Here is a 12,568-nt window from a genome sequence, read left to right as displayed (position 1 = left end):
GTACAACAAACTGTTTTGAGAAGGAAACAAAGACCATGCTTTGCTGTTGAATTTTTTAAAACCTCGATTGACAGCTTAACCTGGCAGATGTGTGCTTTCTTTGTTCGAGAAAGACACGCCATAATTAAAAGGCGGCCCTGGGCAGAAAAACAGCCTTCTTACTTAACTAAGGTACAATCATTCAGCTGTTTGTTTCAACTACAGTGTTTCATTAAAAATGAAGAGACCATATCGCATTCAGCTCAGATGTATCCTTTAGAATATGATTGCTTTTAAAGATTTGATCGCCTTCAAGATTTGGTACTTCTGAATCCTAAAACATGTTCTTTCAGCAACTCTAGATGTCTCCATTTATGACCCTTTATCCCCATAGCATAGTTGCTTCTAATTTAATACCAAAGTGGCCAGGATGACTCAATTAATATGCTTACATTACTTTTCCTTATTTCATATAACTATATATCTTCCAAAATCTGGAAAAATACAACTGTAAAATTATCTATGCTATATAGTGTTATAGCATTGCATTTTTCTTATTGGATTCCTTTAATAACAAATCCCCTGTGAAGTGTTCAGAATTGGAATAGGATTTCCAATACTCCAGTAGTATTTTTTCTTGCAGGAGATCAATGCTCCTTTTACTTCAAGCCCACTGTCCCCTTGGAGAGCGAGGACAGGGGGGTACTACTGTATTACCCGTTTATTTCCTGTGAGGTTACTTTATGGCCAAAATGTTATCTTGTTTATTTTCTATGTAACTTTAGTGCAAAAGCATCGACCGTTTTCATCCTGTTGAAACCGATTTTGCTACAGATTATTGGCTTATTTGAAACGTTTACCTGGATTGCTATGTTGGTTAATTCCCAATAACAATAACGAGACACATTTGTATTGTGTAGTTTTACAGTAAAGTTGTTACTTAGTGCTTCTATTGCTTTCAAAAATCCTGTTTAGTCAAATCAAACACAAGTACACCCTGTTTGCTACAAATGGCAGCCTAGTGGATTGAACCCTCCGAATACCGTATAAAAAATATATTTTCATTTAGTTCATTCTTTGTTTTTGTTTCAGTCTCTCTCATTCGATGAGTTCTTAATCTCATTTGGTGACTTGGCATCTACATGTAATTGTGTAATAAGATTGAAGATGTGAATAAATCAAGTAGGGAAGGAAGTAAGTATCATTATTGATAGGTAAACTTATAGTGACTACATTACTCTGAATGTGGGAACGAAGGATAAAACAATAAGTGCAAGAGCATCACTAACTACTACTTTGCTGTATGAACTGTTTATTTACTTCAGACGCATTTGTTTTTCTGAGGAAACTTCAAATTCTGTATCGCTTCTTCTTCTTCACTTATTTGTTTTTCTCTTATCTCGGTGGGCATGTAGTTGCCAAAACTGAGGAAAATATTAATAACTGTGACAAATCCTACTCCCATGGTAACGGGGCTCATTTTGTATATGAGTGGTGTTCGTCCCCTGGGCTGGGAATAGCATACAAATCCTCTAATGTAAGGGGACCGGTCTTTTGGCCTAGCGAGTTTGTCACTGGCTTCCACCTGTGTTCGAGACCGCAGTTTGAATCTGGCATGTGACTACATATGCTAATCCACTTTTCTGTGTATCTGAAAAGCAGGATTGTGTATATTTGTCCATACTGAATAAATGCACCAAATGTAAGACAAGATAGCTGTACTGAAATATAGCTTCATGGTATTTGCTTCTTGAGTGCACTGGCAAGTCTTTAGAAGAATGTTTTGACTCCCCCACCTGTTATGATCTGTTTTTTTCTTTTTTCTATTTGAGGACATGTGAGACTTGAATCTGTCTGCCTATTTATGAAATTTCACTGGTAAAGATTTAACTTTATTCCTGGGCTGGATTAAATACAAACATGGTTGAGCTGTGAATAATTTCCAGAAGTATTAGCACTATGAAATAATTATTGTGCTGCTAAACATGTGTGGTATTAAAAAAAAAAGTATTTGCCGATTTCTGGCTGCTAGCACATTTTAGAAGGCTAATAATGACTTTTCCTTGTTCATAGCTCCATATATTTTTCAATGTAATACAGCAAGACCTGAAACCGATATAGTTAGAGCTGGTATTTAATTTCGCTTTAGTGGCATGCAAACATTTTTGATATGAATTTAGCCTGTTGGTCTGAAATACAAATTAATTATGTTCCACTTCTAACTAAAGAAGGTGGCCTGGGCTGCACAATATCTAGAAAAATGCTCAAGTGTCCCCGAGCTTCACACAAAGAGTATTTTACATCCCTATTTGGAATAGAAAAAACAAAACGACCAAAGCAACCTCTTAACATGACTTTGTTTAATTTGGGATTTGAAGGCCTAATATTATTATTAACTTATAATAATAAAGACAATATATGACTTCTGTTTAAGCTCATAATTCATATATAGTTTTGAAAACAAAGTCAAGAGAGGGGAGGCCACAACAACATTTATCTTTTACAATTGCCATCTGTACTGTTCTCGGAGTGGATGTTATTTTTGAATTCGGAAATCTAAATCTAATGTAAATTATACATGCAATCTCAATAACATATTCAAGGGTTTCTTTTTATCCTCCTCAGACACCAAAGCCTTAAAGATAAAGATATTTGGTCCTCTCTGAGAACCTGAAATGAGTTCCAAAAGAGACTGGAAACCACCTGCTTCCTTATATTTGGCTTTCCAAAAGACATCAAACATGGTTGCTGTAGATGAATGTTCAATAAGATATGTCATGAAATTGGTTGTGTCGTGCAGCTTTTTATTTTGTATTATGTATCAACATCTGCAACACATGTGCCTTTCACTATTTGAACACGTTTGTTTCGAATCCAGCTGCCTTCCTAAGTATCACATCAACCCACATTTAGGTCTTAATTTTAACCCCATATTTCTGTTAAGATGACACTGGTTTTGAAGTCCCACTTTAAAGCCACTTTCATTTTTCCTCAAGAGTATTTCCAATGGCTTGTGCAAGACAGATTCCTTTAGATATGTTTAGCCTAATAGAAAACCAAATCGAACACTACTGATCTAATTAATTTTTACCATCAGCTGAGATCCCTGCACTGGTCTCTTAGTTTGAGTTCCTCCACTTCTCAGTGACTCCTTTAGTCCTTCAGTCCTTTGAAACCTTCTGTTTTTTCAGTATAGTAATATGTTCACATCACAGTCCATTTACAAACCCCTAATCTGAAAATATATCAGCTGAGAGTGTTATGTCATGTATATGAATATATGTCATGTATCCATAACATAAACTAGACCTCAGTGTTTTATACAAGGCAGTGCTGAGATGCAGAGATCGTGAGTTTTATCAGTCTATGATATGTTTGTTAAATACAGAAGGCCTGGTACTCTTCAACCATTTTTAGACACTCAGAAATCAGTCTACTTTTACAGTGTATTTATTTTAAGCGGACTATAAAAACTGTTAAGTATAGTATCTTATCAGTGTGGTCACAAAGGGAAACATACAGTTAGGTCCATAAATATTTGGGCAGTAACACAATTGTCATCATTTTGGCTCTGTATGCCACTACAATGGATCTGAAAGGAAACAATATGTGTAGACTTTCATCTTTAATTTGAGGGTAGTTACATCCAGGATTTGCAACCAAGTATTGAAACTCTCAATTGTATTCATGATTGTTAGTTTGTACAAATACTTTTGGGCCCCTAAAATTAGGGGGACCACATATAAAAATGGGTGTAATTCCTACACCGTTCACCCAATTTGGATGTATCCAAACCCCCTACTGTCCAAATATTTATGGACCTAACTGTATGTGTGTGTATTTTAATAATTTGGCTATTATTGTTTTTGTTCTTTTAAATGTTGTCAATGTTGAAAATACTAGTATGGCCATACACTTTAATTTGTCAAATTGGTGCGGAGAACAGGACACACATGAGGAAATTATTCAATGTAAGTCTGACATTTTACAATTGTATTTAATGTGCAGGAATCTTAACCTATCATTCTGGGACTTCCAGACATGGAAAACAATTTGTAAATTGTTGCACAGTCAGATGTGTCAGTTATGGGAAACACTTTGCTTTAAAAGGTCAGTTTATTACCTTACTAGCTCTGTTTCTGAAAAAAATAACATTTGGACTTGAAATAGAGCTAGATATAAACACGGATCCATTTATTTAGAGCATCGTTGTAACATCATTGATTGCTGCTCAAATGCACAAAGCCACAACCTCTACTTAGCTATGGATTAACCCTCAAACAGGTACTGCATACAGTCCAGGCTGTAAACACTCCCATCAAATACAGCTTTTTCTTATCGCAGCAGGACACAGGTTAATCAAATGGACCACTTAAACTTTTAGTGAGCAATAAATTTCGGTTCACCGTTGAGTAAGGTACACTTTCTCTTTATAAGATGATTTATCTGCCTGCGATTGATTTCACCAATCAGTGTTCTGTCATTCTTATCATTAATCTTAAATGAAGGTTGAGTGGCTATTCTGAATCAATAATGGATATGCTTATATTCACACTAACAGTAAAGGTGAACAGCTTTCCCTAGTCAACTACAGTCTGGGCTTCCACACATCCAGTGTGCGCCAGGCGTTCACTTTCATCAGATGCATTTCCCTGTGTGTATGAATTTGGCACGATCTGTCATGAGTGGCATAATGGTTAACATCTGGACTTTCATTTTTGTATGAAGAGAAAATAAATTAAATCCGTAAAGTGTTTCTGAAATGGCTCTAAAGCGTCTTGCATTTGAGAATGGAGATTGGTGTTAATGGATGCACACAGAGACACAGTGGGGCTAAAGCAATGTGAAATGAGAATCTGGAGTTCATTGGATTAGATGATATTATGAAGGACATATACCTGTGTGTTTTCAGGAAGATGGGGAAGCAATATCCCCATGTTGCACTTAATCCCACTGCTGGGATACATCTAAATGGATAATCTTTCCCAGGGTTACAGCAGACCAAACATGTCTTTAATCCAGGATTTTCTGCAAGACGTCAATTACCCCTCAGCTTAAAATACATTGCCAGAAAACTGAAAAGGAGGGCAAATGTAGCAAATTTCCTCTTATTGTTTTGTCATGGATAGTCTGCAGTTTGTGATTCGTCCATCAATATTATGACCCTATAACTATCTCAATAGATAATGTGTGCTCAGGCTAAGACACTTTTGTTTCCCTCATTCCAGGATTTAATTGATCAATTAAATGGATTGATCGCCCCACACAAAGTGGGAGGGGCCACTGACTTGTAGTGAAAGAGCTCATGCGCAGAATTTGGAAAGCTTAGTAATCACTGGAAAACGATACTGTCAGCTTTCCTTATGGCTGTAACTTTGTATGATTAGTAGTTGGCCCCAAAATGCCAATTGTCATGTAGTCTGAACTCTTCATCTTAACATTGCCACTATCAACACATCTCCAATTTTTTGTCGTTGACATCATCCACATCCTTATACTTATTCTGATGCATATACTGATTGGTTTTATTTGGTAAATTATTATTACTACTACTACAATTACTACTAGCATACTAGCTTCTACTCGTAATACTAATTAAAAATAATAGCAATAACATTGTGAGCTTTGCTCTTGTCGTTTCCTTCAGTAAGTTTAAATTGAAAATGTGTGATAATAGTTCTAGGCCTAGACCACATCAAAACTTTGACCTACCCACTAATCACAGATTACAAAATTAAGTCAGGAAGAAGTAAAACAACATACTGTGATCACTAATGTTTCTCTATTATTAATTTCTTCCCTGCAAGATTAGTATTTTATTGCACTTCCTGTATTCCCGTGATTTCGTATGTGTGTGGCATATGCTATTATAGACACTGCGTATTATTTTTTCCCAATTCACTGTTAACTACTAACTCAAATGGCTTTTGATGTGATTCCTCTAGAATGATTGTGAGAAAATATAATAGAAACATAAATTGGACAACGGAAACAAAACAAAAAAAGTAAATTAATAACATACTGTAGCTTTCCCTGGCCAGACGCTTGTGGTCTCTGAAATTCAGACACTACCATCATAATGTAGGTTGAACCTAAAAAGTTTATATTCTAAAAGCTAAAATACTTCAGTACTCATTGAGGTCCATGCAGTGTTATAATGGAAAATATTTTGTTTGCACTTTAGGTCCATTAAGTAGTAATACCTGAATACAATGTTATGTTCAATATAAACTAACCCAATAAGACAATACAATCTATTACTATAGTCTCCCATTTCTTTCCTATTCATGAACTGCTTATCCTTAACAGTGCTGTAAAAACACTTTTGAAAATATACTGTCTGATACATGTTTACTTTGCCCTTGCTTATGTGTTGTACAGACCTTATTGTGACTTACGCTCGAGACGTTGCAGATGAGCCGATGATGACGCAGATGCAACGGTTGGGCCCTGGACAGTATTAGTGCCCTGTCCATATGTCCGATTCTTTCATGTATTCAAAAGCAATGTTGTCTCAGTCTGATATGAAACAGATGAGTCTGCAATGTAGTTGTATTTGTAATACCGACGAACTGTGCATGGTGTATTTGTGCTCAAGTTGGGTTAGTTTATATGGAACATGACATTGCATGTATTACTACTTAATGGACCTAAAGACACCACAGTGCAAACAAAATATTTTCCATTGTAACACGGTGTGAATCTCAATGAGCACTGAAATATTTTAACATTATGATGGTAGTGTCTGAATTTCAGAGACCACAAGCGTCTGGCCAGGGGAAACTTACAATATGTTATAAATGTACTTTCGTTTTTTGTTTTTTTTTCTGTCGTTATTTTGTTATTTTCTATTTAATTATAATTTTTTCTATTTGGCTATTTTTAAGCGATTCTGTGGAAAATAAACTAAAAACTTTGAAGATATTGATTCCCACAGTGCCGTCTCAAACATACATTCAGATACACAGGACTGAAGTTTATAATTTAATGGCTTTTTTTTTTTTTAAATCAATCCTTATCAATATTCAGATTTCCATCAAGACTTTTTTTGCAAAGTCCTGTCGAATGAAAAGAAAACTTTATGACAGGCTTGGTGGAAACGGGCAGATGTTGATTGAATTTTGTAAATATCGTCCAAAAGTTTTTACGTTTGACAGAGGCGGATTTTTCATACATTGATATAGTCGGTTAGGCAACAAAATTCCGTGGAAACTGGTTTTACGTATTACTAATGCCTTGTCGAATAAGTCTGCAGTCATGTGATATGCAACTAAGTGCTTTTGCAGGAAATTGTCAAAATGTAAATATTTTAACACTTTGTACTCTACAAGTCGGTTGGATGACTTGGCTTGGCAGCTTGGCTTGGAAAATGTGCATTTATTTTTTATGTGAACTTTCAAAGACATCAGTAAAATACAGTACAATGTAGTATGAGAGAGAGCGTGTATTGTACTACAGGAATTATCCAATCAACCTTTAGGTAACAGATAATCGAGAGATGGATACAGTTTTAACAGTCGTATAATTATTTACTTTGTTATTGTATTGAAAACTATTTGGTATACACTAAGTACATGTTATACTTCAAGGGTCAATACATTTACAGGATACACACACACACACACACACACACACACACACACACACACACACATTGTATTTGACTTCTGGAATTAGAAACCGTTTCTTCAAAAGAAAAGTTTGCGTAGTCAGGCACACGTGTGGATGAGAAATGTTTTGGTAAAGTCATGTTTTTTTCAGGTTTTTCATTTCCTGCAATTTGCTCTTTTTATCCAACCAACTTCTGCCAGAACAACATGTGGTGTGACAGTCTTAACAACTGCGACTGCAATCTTAACCCACCCTTCTTTGCAATGTAACCTCTTAAGGCATAGACTTACACACACACACAAACCACGGCAGCTGCTTTTGCTACATTCTGGAATTTTCTGGCCTGCCCCGTTGGCTGGAGCTTTATTTCCTAAATTGCTGTCTGAGGGGGTAGCAGGGGGTTGTTTTCAGGGCTTGCGAACAGCAGCAATAGAGTGAAGGAGTTTTCCGACCGTGGGAAAGAGGCTAGACTGTCCTGTGGCTGGGGGGACCGGGTGCTGGAAGGCTACTATTTGTTTTTGTTGAGAGGGACGGTTTTTTTTCATGGAGAGTTCCGTAGAAATGGTCAGTAGCTGAAGTTGATCCCTAGCCGAGGAAAAATGTACCTCTCTGGAAGTGAGGAGTCAGATGTGGTAAGTCTTGGAGCAAATTTTTTCAGACGAGGAATGCTTTGGAGTTTGCGACAGCCCGTATCGCGCACACGTTCCTGTTTTTAACTGAGATTACTAAAGTGGATCTTTAATGTTCGGAAAGCATGCTGCCTGACAGTGTAAACATGTCTGACGTGTTACAGCAATGGAAATCCTGCCCATTCTTAATACTGAAAGATCACCACCATTCATGAAAACAGACCAGTCATGTGGAGTGTGTCAATTCACAGCAATCCTAATAAATATCATTTAAAGGTGGCCTGTAAATGCATACTTGTATATCTGCTCACTGTAGTTGCTTTTGCATGTAGGAAAACCTTTGGTTTGTCCGAATTGACACAATGTGCCTTTATATGCTTTGCATGACGTGACGTATTATCAAAGAACTGAAGAGTTTTCGTCCCATCTCCTCTGCAGAAAGTAAACAGCAGGTTTTATCCCGGTCTGGTGTGGAAATGAGATACTCTTGAGTCTCTGGATTAAATTAATAAGAAGCTATCTGTTCCTTTTCCTGAATGACGATAGGAAAATGACCTCCTTGAAACCAGAAGAGGGAAACTCTAAACCATAAAGCAATTATGAAGCAAAAACCGTATCTTAAAAGTAAAGGTTCTTAGAGAATTCTCTTATTCAGGTAATTAAGTGCTGAGTCATGACATGAGAATCCAGTTGAATGTCGAAATTAATCTGACATAGGGAACTGTAACAATCCACAGATAACTATTCATATTATTTATTATTTCATATCTCATTTTAATGCTGTAGGGTTGTGCTGTCCTTCCCTTCCATTGTGAAATGTTGTAGTATCTCTCTAGGATGGAAGTCTTGCAAAATATAGCATAATATACGATTTAACCAGGAGACAGTCCCTCCTGTTTTATAAGGTGTACAAAGGTATGTGTGTAGTGCAAGTTAGAAGAACAAACAACCTCATTAAAACTAAGTGTACATCAAGAATCAAGTCAGACTTTTTCTTTCAAGTCTCTGAACATGTATTTGAGACGTGCTAGATGCTTTAATCCCTGTTTGATCTATACTGCAGTCCATGCATCATGTACGTTAGCCTCTAAGTGTGCTCTGTACATATACACATCACGATTGTTTTCTGTTTTCCTAGCCTTTTTATGGTTTATGTTTTCAGTAACTGATTTATTGTTTCAGAATTAGTAGTTTGTGCCAGTACAGATTTTGCTGTCAAAGAATCATTTTACAGTTTAATCATGAGACGATAATATTGGTATCTGCAAAGATCTTTTATGTATAGTGGTATTGAAATGATAATGCCTAGTTATAACAAAACTAATTAAATTAAATACATTTCTATTAAATACTCTTCTAAGAGCCATTTTCCACTCTTTAATACGGACCAATTTGAATAATGAGCTTTGTATTTACTTGCAAAGTATATGAATATTACAGATTAAAAATGATTTAGGCTACTAACATCCACATCCGTAAAGTAATCCTATAATTGAATTATCCATACACCTTCGCAAAGAAACACTATAACTTCAGGAAGATAAAGCTGTGTATTGCAGTCAGAATGAGCTAATGCTTGGGTTTTGAATAATAGGGACACATACAGTTACATCACCTAATTCCTTCAGCTATTGAAATAATTTACCTGGAATTTATTTTAATAACGTACTGAAGATAATGAAATTATTCCCATTGGGAAATGCAAACTACAATCACTTCCAATACATCCCTGTTTGGAAATGGGCGTTTGTGTAGCAGCTATGAATGATGTCACACAGCACCTTCAAGGGCACAACCCTTTGCATGTATGCATCTTGAAACGTGAGCCTGTCTCTTGCTATTGTCTGCAAAGGTTGTCAAGCATTCAGAATACAGTAGTGTCGAGCGTCTTTGCAGAGAAATTAGGAAACTGGCTGAAAATGATTGAACTTGCACTGTGATTAGGTTGCCACTCAGTTATTCCATCCTTAGTTATAACGTTACGTCATTTTTGTTGTCGTGAGATGTAGCCTACTTTTTTTTTTCCTTAATGGGGTTTTAAACGTATATCTTCTGACCACCAGGAAGAAGTCTGAATTGTCAATATTACTCATCTCCATACGTGCAAGCCCAATATTGATATGGAAAGGAATACTATAGCACACCTGTTGTGGGCAAAAGTGCAATAATTGAATGATCAGTTATACGCTCTGAGATCACGAGTCAAACTATATGTAATCGTATGTCTATATATGGGGTTTGTCATGTGTCTGCTAAATGTGGGGTTTATTGTGTTGTATGTGGGGGAAATTTATATTAGACACTACTGTTGTATAGCCTACCTTCATTGTGCTATTGGAAATATTATAGAGGGTTTAGTGGAAATGTTCCCTTCTGAGTCCTTGTAACGGAGTATGATTATTGTTATTCTTATTTTGATAAGGCTTATATGGCACCTGGACGTATTAAAACAGGTCAGGTTAGCCTCCATTTTATTTTATATGTAATCCATTACCCCCCATCAGTTTTTTTTTTGTTTCATTTTTTTTTAGTCATACACCATTAACAGTCATCAATTAATGTGTTGCATAACACAGCCTTTAAATTCCTTGCTTAAATAGGGAGCTGCTTCTATAATTGTATACACAGCCATGCCAAGTTGATCACAATGATGACGGTGCTTTTTCGTGAATAACTACCCTGAAAACATTTCCAATTTGATGACTCCATGAGCAAAATCTGGTATTGCAGGAAGGGTACATTTTGTTTTGTTTTTAAATAAAAATCACTGCCTACGTACAGAATGAAATGTAACAGCTTTGTGGTCCACGTGAACTGCTCATTCGGTATCCATGTCCAAACAGTCGAGAACAGTACAGCTACAGTTCTCAAGATGAAACACAACAGTCTGTTTTTTCTCTACGTACACTTTCTTCTATCAGCCCCCTTCGTTTGACTTATTAAAACGTGAAGGACTGATCCCCTTTTCCATTGGGAATAAGACCAAGGCCATAGGCTTCACTGCCAGTTTAAATATGTGAATCAGCAAGCAGTCCTGAGACAGAGCCACTTTCCACCCTCTTGCCTCAGGTTGCACATTCAACACGTCAAAGTAATTTTATGCAAATCATAGAACATTTTAAAGAGAGATTTAAAAAGCCTTATTTGCCTTTAACTCCAGGCAGAACAGATATGATTCCAGCGCTGTGTATTTGGTAGAGGCGTGTGAGTAAATAATAGAAGTTTAATGTAATGTGTTTGCAATGGAAACTCGGATTGGTACACCCCCCCTAAGACTCTTCTTTTATATTGAATGGCATCTTGCAGAAAATCAAATTGTCCCCTTCCAAATTAAGATACAATAGAACAATGAAACAAACATAAACAGATTAAAACATGTCAATATCATTCATATCTGAATATCAAGTGTGGTGTGAACCTCTTCTCCAAAATGTGTTCTCCTCAGGGATTTGCACATTTTAAATGACAGCGCTTTGGAATTGACCCTCTGAGGGAGATGGGATGTACGTTTCCACAGAGGATGGGAAGTTACCTTTTCTCTTAAGATGCTAAAGTCTAAACCCATCTTTTTAAAGCTTGTATTCGCTTTCCCTTCCCCCATTCTGACTGTTCTATTTTCAAGTTTACAGTTCAACTTTCTTAAAGGAACTTTGTTCGTCCTCCAGACTACAGGCACGCTGCCAGCTGTCTCTCAGTGATAGAAGCTCTCCAATAGTAGGAGATTTACCCTAATAGATTTCAGCCCCTTCCATCCAATGTGCTTATCTGTCACACTGTAAATATTGTGCAAGTGTAATGTGTTTGTTGGCTGGGGTTAAGCTGTGTAAACATTTCCTTGTTGCCCGGTGTCACCTTCACAAATAAGCCAAACCATCATACTATATTAAAAAAGTACTCCCTGTGTGTATTTATTTTTTTCAGGGCAACTGTGAGACTCTTATTTCGCTGTGCATTCTTAGGAAACTGTTTTTGCCCCCCCACCAAAATAAGCGGTTGCTTTTTAAATCAATACTGGAACACATTTTGTTGAACTTGATGTATTGGTTTGTGTGTTTGTGCTGACTAAACAATGGCTGTTTAAATTACTGTCTGTGATTTACGCTGAGCGCAGCACAAAAAAATGGTTGTATTTAGATTGCCGTTTGCTTTTAAACATGTAGCACATTGCTATAGTAACAATCCTCAAAATTAAGCTCTGTAACCTTACGATTAACCTAAGCAACAAAGCAATTTACTATTTTGTCGAGTACAGTTTTCAATAAGGAGACCATTCTTCTGCTCTTGGTATCAGTATGATTATTATACTACATCTATACTATACATCTTAAGTAGCAGTAAATAACTAAGAA

The 12,568-nt window shown here is 36.4% G+C and overlaps 1 protein-coding gene across 5 annotated transcripts in view; it reads left to right on the top strand.

The window, feature by feature from the left end:
• Positions 1–12,568, top strand: part of LOC136770378 (voltage-dependent L-type calcium channel subunit beta-2) — a 125,722-nt gene that overhangs the window by 75,355 nt on the left and 37,799 nt on the right. Inside the window, exon 1 of one of the 5 annotated variants that reach the window (XM_066723395.1) lies at positions 7,852–8,222. The exons of the other annotated variants lie outside the window; for them this stretch is intronic. Coding sequence (XP_066579492.1) covers positions 8,190–8,222 — 33 coding nt within the window. The 5' untranslated portion in view covers positions 7,852–8,189. Of the gene's footprint in view, positions 1–7,851; positions 8,223–12,568 lie in introns of those variants that run through there. 5 annotated transcript variants of the gene reach the window in all.

Source organism: Amia ocellicauda, chromosome 2 (assembly GCF_036373705.1).
Source record: "Amia ocellicauda isolate fAmiCal2 chromosome 2, fAmiCal2.hap1, whole genome shotgun sequence".
NCBI classification, from domain to species: domain Eukaryota; kingdom Metazoa; phylum Chordata; class Actinopteri; order Amiiformes; family Amiidae; genus Amia; species Amia ocellicauda.
The sequence above is the reverse complement of the archived record's forward strand: the minus strand, read 5'-3'. Positions and strand labels throughout refer to the sequence as shown.